The following is a 17,163-nucleotide window of genomic DNA, read 5'->3' on the forward strand; positions in this document are numbered from 1 at the left end:
CGTTTGTGAACAATTATTGTAGTCATCATTGGTGGGAATATGTTACTTCGTTGGTGTAGGACCGGTGAAGATTCGGGGTAGAATAGGTCATCAGCAAACCCATGCTTGCTGAAAAAGGCCACTATGCTTGTTGTAAGAGGTGACTAACAGGATCGGGTGGTCAGGCTCGCTGATTTGGTTGATGCATGTCATCGTATCCCAAATGCGTAGATCGATGCTCATGGTATCAATCACTGGATTGTCTGGTCCAGACTAGATTATTTACAGTCTGCCGTCATAGAGCTGTAATATTGCGGAGTACGTCGTTAAACAACAAACCAACCAACCGTGTGGGCGATGACATGGAATCCTTTCATTTGTTGCCTGGATAACCCATGGTCATCACAAGGTTGGAATGGTTCCTTAACCATCACTTCTTTCAACCAATAACCCTCATCAACTTGATGCAGATATTAGGGAGCTTGGAGGGCTGATTCCTAATGTTTGGTATTCCTTATACCATTGTCAAGCAAGACTGAATGAGCAACAGGATATATATAGTAGAAGGAGGATAACATTGGAGGATTAACGGTAACAACTATTGCATACATGAGTGGGATAACATGAGTGAGTGAGTTGGGTTTAACACCGCTGTTAACAGTATTTCACTTAATTCACGGCGTGTCAATTTAATGTGGGAGGAAAGCCCGAAGTGATGCAGGTCTCAGACGTTTACCACTTCGGTGAAACCCACAAGCACGGGTATGGTGCTGACAAACCTAGAAACATGATTGGGGCGAACCAGGATTTGAACCCACAATCATAGGTTTCTGGCGTGCTCAAGGGACGTAACTCTGCACAGCGAATCGTGGCGCCTTAGACGACTGGGCCAGCCGTGCCCCCACATGAGTAAGTAATGATAACAGAAGGATAATATTGTCACAACATGATGGACAGAGAACACATAGGAAGAAGCCAATGGAACATGAAGCCACTTAAAAAGGCTAAGTTTACACAGGTTTGGTGATTATTGCGTAATGAGTTCATAGCAGAGGGATGGTATCAATTCTGTTAATCCTCTACTGTTGATCGTATATATATATATTCTGTACAATGTCCCTCATTATAGGATCTGTCATCTCGACTGATTTACAACACCCATTGTCTGAAGAACATTTAATTGCAAAGGCTCATTACCCTGGAGCCATATGCCTTGAAACACTTAATTGCTGTTATTTATAAGATGCTAATCCTAATTGTTAATCCCCATTTTTGTGTACATCGACTGTCTGCCATCCTGCTGATGAATTACTGTTTATATTTGTATTTATTACTTACTAAATGTCAGGTGACCATGGCTATATATAAGCCTTGGTCCTGAGAGGAAAAAAAAAGGAGAGGAAGAGAAAAGAAAGGTCTTACCCTTAGCCTAGCTAGGGTTAGGCTGGGTGCTCCGGGGCACCAAGATAACAACCACAACCACTATGTGCTAACCTGGCACATAGTGTCTTTTGTATGTATATATCTACATGTATAAAGTAAAACTGTATATACCGCACGCCATCGTCTCCAAGTTGTCACTTCCTACTGAGAACCATATGTCGGCCCCTTGCATATATGAGTATGCAAATTGTTCATTAATCAATGTCAGACCGACACGCGTTGTTAGATTTATACAGAAACGTCGCCTTTACTGTATTAAAGAAGTTGTTAGACCTTCTGTATTGTTTGATAGGCATTACTTAGAAGCTGACGGATGATGCCTATCAAACAATACAGATGGTTTATCTCCTAAGTGTGTCCTTGTCCCCAAGAAGCGGTGCTCTTGCTTTCACACAGTTTAATGCCTGGTCCAAATATCTGCAGGCCGACCCGATCTACCTACAATATTGATGACAAAAGGGGAAAACAACATTCACAGTCACATAAGTCGCAGTGAGTTGGGTTAACACTGCTTTGAACAGTATTCCTGTTATATCACAGTGTGTAGGCTTAATGTGGGAGGAAAGCCCCAAGTGATGCAGGTCTCAGACGTTTACAACTTTGGTGAAACCCACGAGCATGGGTATGGTGCTGACAAACCTAGAAACATAATCAGGGCAAATCGGGATTCGAACCCACAAACACAGGTTTCTGGTGTGCCCCATGGATGCAAATCTTCACAGTGAATTGCTGCACCTTAGACGACTGGGCCACCCGTGTCCCTTAAAGGTCTCCAGAGTGGCCCAGATGTCATCTTACCAAGGGAAGAGAGTTAACTGACTAGAAAAGTACAGTTTCCACCCTTGCCGAACTAGGCTGGTATTATGTTACATTTTGGCTGGACTAACGAGTCTATGCATAGTCCAATCAAAAGCGTGCATCGAAATCGAAATCTGGTTCATAAACTGTTGTGCAGATTTCAGTTGATTGCAGGATTTGCAAAGCATGTGCACCGCCAACTCATTGTCAGCAGATATTTTCGAAATCTTTTCATGTTTTTAATCAAGGTGCTCATGTGACTTGATACATTTCGCGATGTAAGACCCGTTTTTAACTCTCTTGCCTCAGGAAGAAGCCCAGATGTATATATAACAAAAATAATTGGAGCTCCTCATTTATTGATTTTACACAGGTGATACATACAATGATATGTGGAAAATAAAAACATAGAATAATTTGAAACACATCCTGCAAAATGTATGAAACATACAATTTCAACCACAAACATACTATATATATATACACAATCTTTAAGCAAAAGTTTTACAAAAATATTCACCTCAAAAGAAGATATTGGAACAACAGAAAATAATTACATGACTCCACAACTTGCAGATCTTGATAAGGCTAAAAAAAAGAATAGTCTTGGTTCTCAGGTACCGCATCATCATGAAGTCTGCAGCACGTTTCGTTTTTACTTCCATTTTCAAAACAAAAAAATCTTTATACTTAGGTAGAGAATCGCTTGTGCCACTTAAAAGAACATTTGGCCCAGGGATTAAAAACACCCATCCAATACTTGGATGCTGTTGGTCATCTTTTGAAACTTGGCTAGTCACTTATTGTGATAATCATCTGACTGATAAGTTCTAAACTAATTAGATTATTGTGATTATCATCTGAATGATTAATAAAATACAATGTATATAAATACTCTTGGGGTTATTCCATTAAAAGGACAAAGGTAACAGGCAGGGTATTAGGTGTGCATTCAACTGTGAACTTTGTTGTTATAAGCTGTAGGGGTTTCGACATGTAGGTGTTTTGGGAGGACACCTTAAAAACAATACGATCCAATATAGCATGCAGTTACTTCCATTTACATGCACACTGCTTTACTGTGCATCTTGTGTTATGGTCATGGCGGCAATAGGAGTTTCTATGCTTGTTTATGTATGGAGGCCCTTTCCCAGGTTGATGGTACACAACTGTTTATTTCGTTACAAACTGATTTGAACAATGCAAAAAAAACCACCACCTGCCCCACTATTTTTTCAAAAGTCATTGCCTGAGAACCAATTCTTTTATTGTTTTTCAAGCCTAACTAATATGCAAGCTCTTACCCAGTGGAGACCTTCATCATGTTAATTACAAAAAATCTTAAAATTCATTGTAGTCAAAATTATTTTAGTTAGTATACCTATGAATATAACGATTTACCTATACCTATACATATATATACATTACAACTTCCCATAAAAACACATCATTTAGACAATTTATAATACATGTTGGAATTATTTGCTCTACATGCAGTAATGAACTAAACTTGACTTTATCACAATACCAATATTACTAGTTTCTAGTTTTGTAATTGTCACAAAAAGGACATCTATATACATAAAAAGTCCAAAATATTCTGAGTTAAGAATAATAAATAATCCAATCTGGTTGGTATTTAACTGGAGAACAAGAGTCGGAATGTAGGTGCTGGAGCACTTCCTGTTGATACAAATTTGACGTAGGCGGTTGTTCCTGAAGCTGTGAGAGGTGCCGGTACAGTCTGCAAGAAGGAAATGTGTTGGTCAGATTTATGAATTTATTACTAATATGGTTCAAAGATAATGAACCTTTTACCATTTCAATTTTTTTAAACACTCAATTCTGATTGGTTAATCAGAGGTTTCAAATCCCAATTACAACCTCTAGCGGAAACAGCTGAAACAGCAGTACGATTTGCTTGGTCGGATGAAAGGTCGTTCTGACGTGACCCGTAATGGGATGTCCTCAGATCTTTGTTTAGCGATAGCGAGAACTCAGGTCTGATTTTAATGAGATTGGAATTTGCGTTTGTGTAGGTGTTTTTTCGAAGCAAGTCTTTTACTCAAAACTTATATAATAATGAGATTGATCATGATACTCAGTTTATTAGATTTGTTTTTGACATTAATAATAAATAAAGGTAAGTATACAATTAATTTATTTTGCTGGTTGGTGTACAGATGATATTGTCTCTTTGTTTTATGAGTACTTACATTGCAGTATCGTCCAAATATTTGTGTTCCATCACTGTCCCCATCATACACAGCGACATAGTTTTCTGTACAGCGAGCTTCTCCTTGGACGCTCAAGGTCGCAAAAGTCAAGGTCAGAGTTCTCCTTGAAGGGACTTGGATGAGCCAGCGACACGTCTTAACATCGGAGAAGTTGCCAGGGAATTGTGGACTGGTGAGACTGCCATTGATGCCGGTGATGTTGCCACCACATCCCAAACCTTTAGACAGACATAAAGATAAAATATCATTTTTTTTGTTTCAACATCTACATACATCACAGTACCATGTCCTAAATAAAACCACTTACACCCCAAGTGATACTGATATAATGAACTGACAGGTTTCAATCTTCCATTGTTAGCAACATATGTGAATGCTGTTCGATTGATCGGAGGTTAACTTGTGTCGTGCCATGTGACTTTCATTGACTCATAAACAATGTGCAATATTTTGCTTCATAGCGCGGTAAAATGGATATATAGTCCAGCTCGAAAATTTATTTCCCTCCCAGATCATGTGAAGCAATAAGATCTCAACATTCTGGAGGTAAGATTACTACCCTTACAACTGCTTCCATTGCTCCTTTGGAGAAACATACAGTGAACACCTGGTGTCATCAATGATAATCCATATAATTTTCACCTCTATTTCGCCTTTTATGCCAAATGGAATCTGTTTTAGCTGACAATCAAGACTGATGGCATTGTCGTTTTATGTTTCTATTGTGGTGACATCTATGCCATACGTAGCTATTTCCAGCAGACTCATGGAAGTTTGGGATATGTAAGAATAAACAAGTGGTGCTTAACGTTTTTTCCTGGTGCATACATGCAGAGTATCTGACCCTGGGGGACAGACTAGGGCTGGGACGGGTAACTCGGGTACCCGGATCGGGTGGGTACTGACAAGGACCCGGGTACCCACAGGACTACCCGGACCCGTGGTTAGTCACGTGACATATTGTTTAATGACAAAAATCATCCAGAACTCTATGGTTACACTACAAGTCACTAATGTTCGCCTTTCTTTCTGACTATGCACCAATTCCTTTTTATTTTTCATATGTTTGAATAAAGATATAACTTAATTCAACTTCAGTGTATGAATGACCAGATTGTTTAATACATGTATCTAAATACGTATTGCCAGGGCTATGCTACGCTGTTTCTGATCGGGCATTTTGAGACATCTCCTGAGACCTACAGTGGGTACCCGGGTAGGGTCGGGTAATAGGGGGATGGGTATCCGGGTAGTAAATTTGGACTCGTCCCAGCCCTAGGACAGACCATTTGATATTCTGTTGGGGGGGCTTTGGATTTTGCATTGAGACCAAATGTTTTTTCAGCTACAGCTCCAAAAAGAAAGAAGTGAGCAAAGCTCACATACCCCCGTTATCCCCGCTTGTCAACAACAAATAGTAAATAGTTTGTTACTTCATGAAATATACCTGTTGCTTTAAGTCAGAGGAACTGCCCTTTCCTTTGTAACCACATGAGGATGCATTAGGTTTGAAATGAACACATGTTTTTGCAAATATATTTCAATCTAGTGTTGGATAATCAATGCTTAGCACAACATACATTCTTGATGTTTCTTAATGTGTGCATGGAAACGGCAAAAATTAAAAAATTCAGGATCTTCAAACTAGCAAAAGGCACAAGTACTCATTGTGGTAAATGTGAGTAGCAAGTTTGGTGAAGCTAGGGTGCATAGTTAAAAAGATATAGGCCGTACAAAACACCCACCCTAAAAGTTTAAGTTTCTTAATGTTTCGATGGAAACGGCAAAAATAAAAAAGTTCAGAATCTTCAAACTAGCAAAAGGCACAAGTACTCATTGTGGTAAATGTGAGTAGCAAGTTTGGTGAAGCTAGGGTGCATGGTTAAAAAGTTATGGGTCATACAAAAGCTCGGACGGACGGACTGACAGACATACGGAATGCTATATACCCCCGATTTACTTCGTAAACGGGAGTATAACAAGATATTTATTTATTTAAAACTACAAGCCTGATCTTTTAAAAAGAAGAACACCTTGCAACAATGTAATATTTGCGGCAGGCAATTTCTATTTTTCTCGACAGTCTTAAACATAATTATTTTTTTCGGAAAATTTCGGGGACAATTATTTTTTCAATAAAATCCCTGGCCCCTCCAGAATATCAAATGATCTGCCCCTTACCTTCTGTAGTGGATGTGTATGATATGTCGTATCCAGGATGGTTGACCGAGGAATCTGTCTTGAAGTTCATGTACACCTGGTTGCCATTGATAAAGACTGGATCAGGGGTGACTTGGCCACAGAGCCGGGACACTTGGGGGTCACTGAGACTTGTCCCGTTATGGAGCTGTGAGCAGAGAAGTAGAGATATACCAGACTCTACTATACATAGAGAAATCTATTTTAAATGTATTGAAAATGCCATCTCAAAATCTGTTTTTCTTCCCTTCATGAGACAAAAATCGCATATGCAAGAAAGTCCCAAAAGAAATTAAAATATTTCACGCCACTGGTGAGCAGTGACACATTTATACATCGATTATTTGGTGGACATTTGAAATATAACAAAAACTTGCTTTCCGTCCTCGACAATTGACATAGTTGACAAAAACAAGTCTGTTACAATAAATATAAACTTTACTTCATCACAAAAGTGTATGTAAGTTATCATCGGTGACAACAATTTCATAGTAATTTATTATCGTTATTATTTCTTCCCATCGACCTTAATTCTGATTATCGATCGTTTTAGCCAGCACTAGTAATCAAGCGTCAAGATCAAGGGTCGTTTCACACATTCAACAACGTGTACAATGTTGATATTTTTGTAGGATTAACAGAAATAGCAGAAACAGTATATGTATAATGGCTAACGTTCATGATAATGACAAATCCTGCAAACGTAACAGACAATGATAACAGTTGTCACCACTGCACCGGTAGCTTTAGGCCACACACCCAAATAGGTTGGTTTTGTAAGCCAAAAACGGCGTGTGTGATTTCATCCCTTTCATTGGACATTGAAATATATAATGGATAGATATAGTGAGTGAGTGAGTGAGTTGGGTTTAACGGCGCTTTTAACATTATTCCAGTCATATCACAGCGTGTCAGCTTAATGTGGGAGGAAAGCCCGAAGTGATGCAGGTCTTAGACATTTACCACTTCGGTGAAACCCACGAGCACGGATATGGTGCTGACAAACCTAGAAACATAATCGGGGTGAACTGGGATTCGAACCCACAATCATAGGTTTCTGGCGTGTCCAGGGGACGCAACTCTGCACAGCGAATCGCGGCGCCTTAGACGACTGGGCCCGGATAGATATAGGGTCATATTATGTATATATAATGGATAGATATAAGGTCATATTATGTATATATAATGGATAGATATGGGGTCATATTATGTGTATATAATGGATAGATATAGGGTCATATCATGTATCTATAAGGGGTAGATATAGGGTCATATTATGTATATATAATGGATAGATATAGGGTCATATTATGTATACATAATGGATAGATATAGGGGCATATTATGTATATATAATGGATAGATATAGGGGCATATCATGTATATATAATGGATAGATATAGGGGCATATTATGTATATATAATGGATAGATATAGGGGCATATTATGTATATATAATGGATAGATATAGGGGCATATTATGTATATATAATGGATAGATATAGGGGCATATTATGTATGATGAATAAGGACCCCTGGGGCCCTATTCTGCTGGGAAATAACAATGAGACAAACCTAGGGTCCTAGAGATCTGTCCCAATGGGGAATACCCAACTAGAGACCAATAAAGCCTCGGTCACATTTGCCGCAGGGTCGCCTTAAGGCAACCCTGTGGCAGACGTAGGTTTTTGACAAATACCAAGGCAGACACAAGGTAGCCACAAGCCACCCGCAAGGTGGCTGCAGGGAAACCATATGGCAACCGTGCAGCCAGTCTGACGCAACCGCTACACAGGGCAGCCGCATGGCAAATACAAGGCCACCTTACGCCCCATGTATGGTCGCCATGGAACCACTTTAGGCATGGCTACGGCATCCCAATTGTCTGATTGCTTCAGCGAACCTAGAAATGAAAAAGTTATAACTCCACGCTATAATCTATAATAGGCGACCCCTACGGCCTGTAAAAGATAGGGATACGCCCTAGGGCGACCCTGAGGTCACCGCAGATCCTCTGCTGCCGGCACAGGTATTTCTCAATTTCGGGGGGCTACGGCCGCTGTATTCTAGCCGTAGAGCAAATGTAACTGAGGTATAACTTGTGTACAAGGGACATCCTATTGTAACCAGACAGATCAACATGCATTAGTTACAGAAGGTCATTGAGTATCTTACCTCCAGGTAGTCAAATGCACATCTTGGGTGGAACTCAATGTTCATGGATGTGAAGTAGAGAGCTACTGTTGTGCCTGGAGGGGTGGTGAGTTGTATGTCACAGTTAGCATTGCGGGGATAGTTCCCAGGCCATCCAGGGCTGACAATACGGCCACTGGATCCTGTCACGTTTCTGTCACATGCTGCAAGGAAAATATATTCCTGAGATGGCTTCAGTATTGATGGCTTTGAGATGAGTGAGAGAGTGAGTGAGTTGGGGGGTATAACACCACTTTGAACAGTATTACAGTTATAGCACAGTGTGTCAGCTGAATGATAATCAGCTCAGTGGCAATCTCCCCTGTATTCATTAACACATTCTACTCACAGGAAACCTCCCCTGCATTCAATAACACATTAATCTTTACGAACAGGCAAACTCCCCTGTATTCTATATCACATTAATCTTTACTCACTGGCAATCTCCCCTGTATTCAATAACACATTAATCTTTACTAAAAGGCAATCTTCCCTGTATTTAGTAACACATTAATCTCCACTCACAAGGAATCACCCCTGTATTCAATAACACATAAATCTCTACTCAAAGGCAATCTCCCCTGTATTCAATGACACATTAATCTCTACTCACAAGGAATCTCCCCTGTATTTAATGACACATTAATTTCTACTCACAGGCAATCTCCCCTGTATTTTGTAACACATTATTCTCTACTCACAAGGAATCTCCCCTGTATTCATTAACACACTCTACTCACAGGCAATCTCCCCTGTATTCAATAACACATTATTCTCTACTCAAAGGCAATCTCCCCTGTATTCAATGACACATTAATCTCTTCTCACAGGCAATCTCCCCTGTATTTAGTAACACATTAATCTCTACTCACAGGCAATCTCCCCTGTATTCAATGACACATTAATCTCTACTCACAGGTAATCTCCCCTGTACTTAATAACACATTAATCTCTACTCACAAGGAATCTCCCCTGTATTAAATTACACATTAATCTCTACTCAAAGGCAGTCTCCCTTATATTCAATGACACGTTAATCTCTACTCACAGGCAATCTCCCGAGTATTCAATGACACATTAATCTCTACTCACAGGCAATCTCCCCTGCATTTAGTAACACATTTATATCGACTCACAGGCAATCTCCCCTGTATTCAATGACACATTAATCTATACTAATAGGTAATCTCCCCTGTATTCAATAACACATTAATATCAGCTCACAGGCAATCTCCCCTGTATTTAATAACACATTAATATCGACTCACAGGCAATCTACTCTGTATCAAATAACACATTAATCTATACTCATAGGCAATCTCCCCTGTATTCAAAAACACATTAATATCGACTCACAGGCAGTCTACCCTGTATTCAATAACACATTAATCTATACTCATAGGAAATCTCCCCTGTATTTAATAACCCATTAATATCGACTTACCGGCAATCTCCCCTGTATTTAATAACACATTAATATCGACTCACAGGCAATCTCCCCTGTATTAAATAACACATTAATCTATACTCATAGGCAATCTCCCCTGTATTCAATAAGACATTAATATCGACTCACAGGCAGTCTACCCTGTATTCAATAACCCATTAATCTATACTCATAGGAAATCTCCCCTGTATTTAATAACCCATTAATATCGACTTACAGGCAATCTCAACTGTATTTAATAACACATTAATATCGACTCACAGGCAATCTACCCAGTATTAAATAACACATTAATCTATACTCATAGGCAATCTCCCCTGTATTTAATAACACATTAATATCAACTCACAGGCAATCTCCCCTGTATTTAATAACACATTAATATCGACTCACAGGCAATCTCCCCTGTATTTAATAACACATTAATATCGACTCACAGGCAATCTACCCAGTATTAAATAACACATTAATCTACACTCATAGGCAATCTCCCCTGTATTTAAAAACACATTAATATCAACTCACAGGCAATCTCCCCTGTATTTAATAACACATTAATATCGACTCACAGGCAATCTCCCCTGTATTTAATAACACATTAATATTGACTCACAAGCAATCTGATAGGTCAGACTGAATCCACGACTGCGTGATCCATCCGGGATGACATAGTTCACTTGCACAACCTGCCCAGCGGAGTCAAATGTGGCAGGGACTGCTGATCCACAATAATGTACATTCCTACCACTTGGGGCCTGCAAATCATCATGACAAGAAAGTTTAAATACGCAAGTAAACCACCTAGACTAACATGGTCAGGTTAGTTTGTAAAAGTATCTTTTTGTAAGTCATTACTAACTCAATTTCATTTTTTTACGTTTATGCCTCCATAAACACAAATACTATTGAAGTGAATTCGTAAATATACGACAAGAGGTGCATAACTGTTTGACTAGCTTCCAGGAGCTTGTGATAAATAAAGAAAAAATACAACTTTACAAATGACAACTTCTCGTTATTGCATTTAGCAGTGATTTGAGATTTGTAGATTCTTACACCGTTACCAAGTTGGAGTGGAAAATGGTGTAATAATCTACATCGAAACATTGCTATACGCAATAAACCAGAAGTTTTTATCCATAAACGTGTATCTTTTTTTCAGAGGTGCATCATTAGTTTCGGAGTATCCTCACCACTGGTACATCTCTGAATTCAATGTATTCCTGGGAACAGCTGGAATCCTGGACGAGGCTGATACTATTGAGCTGAAGTCGCACTTGATTGTTACTGGATAAGGAGTCGATGACCCAGCGACATCTGACGGCCTGGCCAGCAGAATTTGGATAGTTGGGCGACATGATAGTCTGGGGCGAGTTTGTTGCTGTCAAGGCGCCACCACACAATGCTACAAAAAAGGTAATTTCAGTCATGATTCCTACTGTGACCCTCCAGTGTTTCAGGCATATCTGTGGATTATCAAGGCGATGATGATTATGAAAACTAGACAAGATCAAAGAACATTTATTGAAAACTCATGAAAAGGGTTCATATAGTTTCGACACAGATCTAGGTGAGTTCGACTGAAACATTAGTGTATTATCAATGAATTACAATCAGGTAAGTAGTCTGTCATAATTTGACCTTAGGTCATCACCTTGGAGTAGCCAATCACAGACCTGGAATTCGTTCTCACACATGTTTGATACCAGCTATCTTAAATTGGTATTCTCAACCACATGAGTGTAAGAAAACAGCTTCAGTAACAGGTTAATCATTACAGAATCTAGCTATCTGATTGGCCAGTCAGTCACTCCCTTGCTTGCATGATTTATCGGACCCAATCTGCAACTAATGTCATTACAAATTCCCAGATTGTACTTACAAATTTCCCACTTCATGTACCAATATTATGTGGCTTTGTACGACTGACTTGTATTTCACTGATAACAGGACCAACAAAGAGGATCGAAAAGGCTTTCGTATGTAGTTTTACAGTGAATTGTTTGGTAGGCATTACTTAGAAGTTGACGGATAACAAAGTTGACACAATTAATGGATAACAACTACTTTAATTACTGTAAAAGGCAGTAATTAAAGAAGTTGTTATCTATAAATTGTGTCTACTTTGTCATCCGTCAACTTCTAAGTAATACCTGTCAAACAATTCATTTGTCGTCTACAGGGAGACGTGGCAATTAACACCATCAACAGCATTTTACAGTAATTAAAGAAGTTGTTATCCATAAATTGAGCCTACATAGTTTTACAGTATCGAATGCAGTACCAGTCAGTCCACAGTCAGTTAAGTCCCTTGCCTCAAGAAGATGGCCTGTCCAGGGCCATAATGCGGGAGGAAACGTGTATAAACGTGTATGTGTATTGTGTTTTGCTTTATGGCAGGTGGTGGAGTGAAAACTTATATAACAAACTAATTTCTCCCGTCCTTTGTAGTTCGGTATATCCATGTTCTACTGTCCTACTGTACCATCTTTTAACACCTTTGGTAAGACGCGGCCGGGGATTGAACCACTGACCTCCCGCTCTCCCGGCCCATGATGGTCCATGGAGAAAATGTCCTATAACTACGAAGCAACAACAATCTCATTAACATCAGATCTTAGTTGTCGCTACCGCTAAACAAAGATCTGAGGACATCCCATTAGGGGTCATGTCAACGACCTTTCATCCGACCAATCAGAGCGTCGCTTACCAGATCATGAAAGTGACAGTCGGAATGTGATTTCTAATCATGCAGCCTCGAAAACTTTATAACAGGGTATTCCGAATGATAGTTACGGACTTAACCACTGAATCTATACAATCTAGACCATATATTAGCCATTCCAGAATGTTTTTTTGTTCAGGTTTCAAATTTTTAAGTGAGAATTTGTCAAAATATGTTTCGAAGCGTAGTCGCCAATTTGAAATTAGTGCAGTAAAGCACAAGAAAGCTGCCTTCTGATTGGATTATATCAACTTCTTGTCAGTAATTCCATTGGTCAGTCAGAGTTCACGAAACGTCTGTCTGCCGTGACCCGTAATGGAATGTCCTCAGATCTTTGTTTGGCGGCAGCGAGAACTAAGATCTGATTTGAATGAGATTGAAGCAACAAAGACATACCGTTTTCTTGTCCGTAGGTGGCAGTGAAGCCAGGACGTGTTACGCTACTGTCTGTTGTGAAGGTAACATAGAGGGCGTTTGATAAACCTTTGATGATTGGGGGAGGGGCGCTGCCACAGTATGTTCCAATCAGCGGGTCTTGGATGCTGATTCCATCATATATCTAAAGGAAAGAAACGGTCAAAACAAGATAATTACATGTAGCAATGTACATTCCTTGTCCACGATGAGTTATCACCAAAAACTGGCTCCCACAGGAGATATCGCTTGGGGAGATATGTAGATATCGCTGCAGCAGCACAATGCTTTGCAGACCATTGTGATGTCATTGGTAGTGGTGTAATGAAACATCGAACTATCGATTGATTGCGATTGCTTGTCTCACGATAGTACACTATCGATTGCAACTTGAAACAATCGATACTATTGGCGATAGTTTGTCTACCTATCGATAGTTTCGATTGTTTATTTGTTTGGTACATTTACTTTCTTAAAAAACAATTAAAGAGTTTGACAGTTTGTATAGTCAAATACTAGTCATTCAATCACATTCATTCCCATTGGTGCTAAAACACTGCAGTAACCTAAGACTTTACCAGTTACATGAAGTGAAATTTTGTTTTAACATGTTTATGAAAGGTCAATTTGAACATGTTTTCTTTTCATTTCTTGTTTTCTTTACAAATAGTATCAGAAAGTTATAATTATTTTGATGGTGTCAGTCAAAATGCTGAAATATATGCTGCCAAAACCTGCTATAATTGCAAGTGAAAACTATCGCAATAGAATCGCAATAGTAGGGCCACTATCGCAATAGTATCGCAATAGTAGGGCCACTATCGCAATAGTATCGCAATAGCCAAAAATGCCTCAATAGTCACCCCTAGTCATTGGTTACCATGACGTCACAATCTAATGAAATCACTAATGGCTCAGCTACTGAAGCTGTCAGCAGTGCTTTTTACACTTAAGACACTGCTTATTACTGTCTACAAACTGAAAAAGTTGGAAGAATGATGTTGGATGATAAATAAAATCTCACCAGAGTGTCTTTTGATATCAAATATATCGAAGTTGAGTTTTCCCATTTTTATCAACTCGTGTTGATATATTTGATATCAAAAGACACTTGGGTGGGATTCTCTATATTTCAATTATTGCCACATTTCAGAAAAATTGTTTGAAACAGATGAAACTGTTTGAACAAGTTCCCAAATGGAATCTCACCCGAGTGTCTTTTGATATCAAATATATCAAAACAAGTTGATAAAAAACTCCAAGGCTTGCCGAGGATTTTTTCCACTTTTATCAACGAGTGATAATTAGTGATGTCATTAGATTGTGACATCATGGTAACCAAAGACATCACAATAGTCTGCAAAGCATTGTGATGCAAATTCATTGCAGCAATATCTACAGTGTAGATTTTGCTTGATCTCACCCAAGCGATATCTCCTGTGGGAGCCATTTTTGGATGATAAATAGATAATCAATCAATTGATTTGTCGTGGCCTTAAACTGGTAGATTTTATAGGTTTGTTTTAGAAGCTGAGTACCGAGTGTGTGATTTCCACAATTTCTCTTTGACATATAAATACTTTCCATGAATATCATGAATTTTATTCTCTCGGAAATTCACTAAATGTATCAAGGAAAATTGATACTCGCAACAAAAATGCAATCATTACATTAGTTTACTTGGCCTTTAAAAAAAAGATAATAGAAGGATCTAGTTTTGTATAAATATCCACCAATGTCCCAAGCTTTTGAAAAGAAATATGACGTCAGCATAAGGAAATAAAAATGGCCCCCTTGAAATCTCGCTTCAACTGTAAATAACTAAGCACACATGCATTGAACATGTTTGATTCGTGAACTTCCATAAATACGATAAACGCTCCTTCCGATTTAGGGACCTAAATACTGCAGCCTTCCCCAAAATAATCCACAAATTAAAAAAAAAGAGATTTGGTAGTCCCAAAGTTATGAGCTTTAAGAATCACCTTAAGAGCGTCATAACTACAGGCAGAGTCTGTCTCTATGTTCATCCTGGTGATGTTGAAAGTAGCCAGTTTGTTGTCTGGCATCATGATGGTCCAAGCACAGTTCAGGTCATTCTCATACTGGCCATCGTTGTTGATGTCAACGGAGGTGACGTTGCCACCAGCGGTGTTGTTGAGGAAACCTCCACATCCCTGTAGAACACCTGTGACAACAAACATAGAAAACAAGTAAACAGTATGTTTTTGTCTTGGAAACTTTTGAATAAAATGAGAGTGTGAATGTTGTTTAAAGCCTTCTAAATTTATTGCATATACAGTCATAAACATATACCCCCGGTAGATAAACCATATACAGTCAAGTCCCATTAATCTGATATGGTATGTTAAAAATTAAGTATAATCAATGTTCATGATCGAAAATCTACTTGACAGATAACAAAACATGTACATCGTAATAAAATCATTAAAAATGAAATATTCATAATTTTATGCTGTTCATTCCTTCCTTCATATGTTCACTGACAATGCCATTGCAAATAAACATGTAATATTCTACTTTTTAATGAAAAAATATCCACTATTCACTGTGCATTTATATCATCAACATGATCAACACATGTTCAAATGTACTACTGTCTAAATGACTTATTACATGTATTGACATTATCGACACATCAGATAGTGATCAATTCCTTGGTTAAACAGTCTTTCAATGTTTTTTGTTTATCTGTTTTGGAAAACACTTTTCACAAACATTTTGATGATACCGACATTTGGTGGCTGAATATTCTATGTGGTGTTGGGTGGCAGAAAGTGACACTTACAATTAGTCAGACAGACAGTAGCATGTGATGGGATGAATGTTACAAGGCAAGTCATGTTTCTTATATACATGTACCAAGCTTGCCGGTTTCACTGAGTTGCTCAAAATTTACACGCTGTTTCAATTTAATCTGACACTGGAGTGCTGTTCAAAGCTGCACCAAACTAAGCAAACTCACAGCACATACCGGTAAACACGATCTATCCGTCTGGTGGTTTCAAATGCCATGAGGCTTACCGTATTCGACGTAATAAGCACCCAGGGAGGTCTCAAAATTTGAAATAAGGGGCTCTTATTAGAATAACATTTTGGAGAAAAAAAACCTGAGTTGAAAGATTGTAAATATCGTGGTTTATGCTGACAGCTTGAAATGATACAAAATAAAAGTCTGTGCTTATATGTCTGGTGGTTCCAAATGTCATGAAGCGTATATGTCTGATGGTTTCAAATGTCATGAGGCTTATATGTCTGGTGGCTCCAAATGTCATGAGGCTTATATGTCTGATGGTTCCAAATGCCATGAGGCTTATATGTCTGGTGGCTCCAAATGCCATGAGGCGTATATGTCTGGTGGTTCCAAATGTCATGAGGCGTATGTGTCGGATAGTTTCAAATGCCATGAGGCTTATATGTCTGGTAGTTCCAAATGTCATGAGGCTTATATGTCTGGTGGTTTCAAATGTCATGAGGCGTATGTGTCTGATGGTTCCAAATGTCATGAGGCTTATATATGTCTGATGGTTTCAAATGCCATGAGGCTAATATGTCTGATGGTTTCAAATGTCATGAGGCGTATGTGTCTGATGGTTCCAAATGTCATGAGGCTTATATGTCTGATGGTTTCGAATGTCATGAGGCTAATATGTCTGATGGTTTGATCATGTGGTTTGATGTGCATATCTCAGTCAATAATTTGTTAA

The 17,163-nt window shown here is 38.8% G+C and overlaps 1 protein-coding gene across 2 annotated transcripts in view; it reads right to left on the bottom strand.

The window, feature by feature from the left end:
- Positions 1-2,562: 2,562 nt before the first annotated feature.
- LOC139463893 (cubilin-like) overlaps positions 2,563-17,163 on the bottom strand; it is a 99,500-nt gene continuing 84,899 nt past the window's right edge. For both annotated transcript variants that reach the window (XM_071245309.1, XM_071245310.1), the window contains 8 exons: positions 15,421-15,623; positions 13,418-13,580; positions 11,490-11,701; positions 10,910-11,051; positions 8,832-9,013; positions 6,639-6,804; positions 4,437-4,675; positions 2,563-3,964 (listed from right to left, as the gene is read on the bottom strand). In XM_071245309.1, coding sequence (XP_071101410.1) covers positions 3,860-3,964; positions 4,437-4,675; positions 6,639-6,804; positions 8,832-9,013; positions 10,910-11,051; positions 11,490-11,701; positions 13,418-13,580; positions 15,421-15,623 — 1,412 coding nt within the window. In that variant the 3' untranslated portion in view covers positions 2,563-3,859. The remainder of the gene's footprint in view (positions 3,965-4,436; positions 4,676-6,638; positions 6,805-8,831; positions 9,014-10,909; positions 11,052-11,489; positions 11,702-13,417; positions 13,581-15,420; positions 15,624-17,163) is intronic.

The sequence above is a fragment of the Haliotis cracherodii genome, unplaced genomic scaffold (genome assembly GCF_022045235.1).
Source record: "Haliotis cracherodii isolate W230 unplaced genomic scaffold, xgHalCrac1.p SCAF_16, whole genome shotgun sequence".
Taxonomy (NCBI): Eukaryota; Metazoa; Mollusca; class Gastropoda; order Lepetellida; family Haliotidae; genus Haliotis; species Haliotis cracherodii.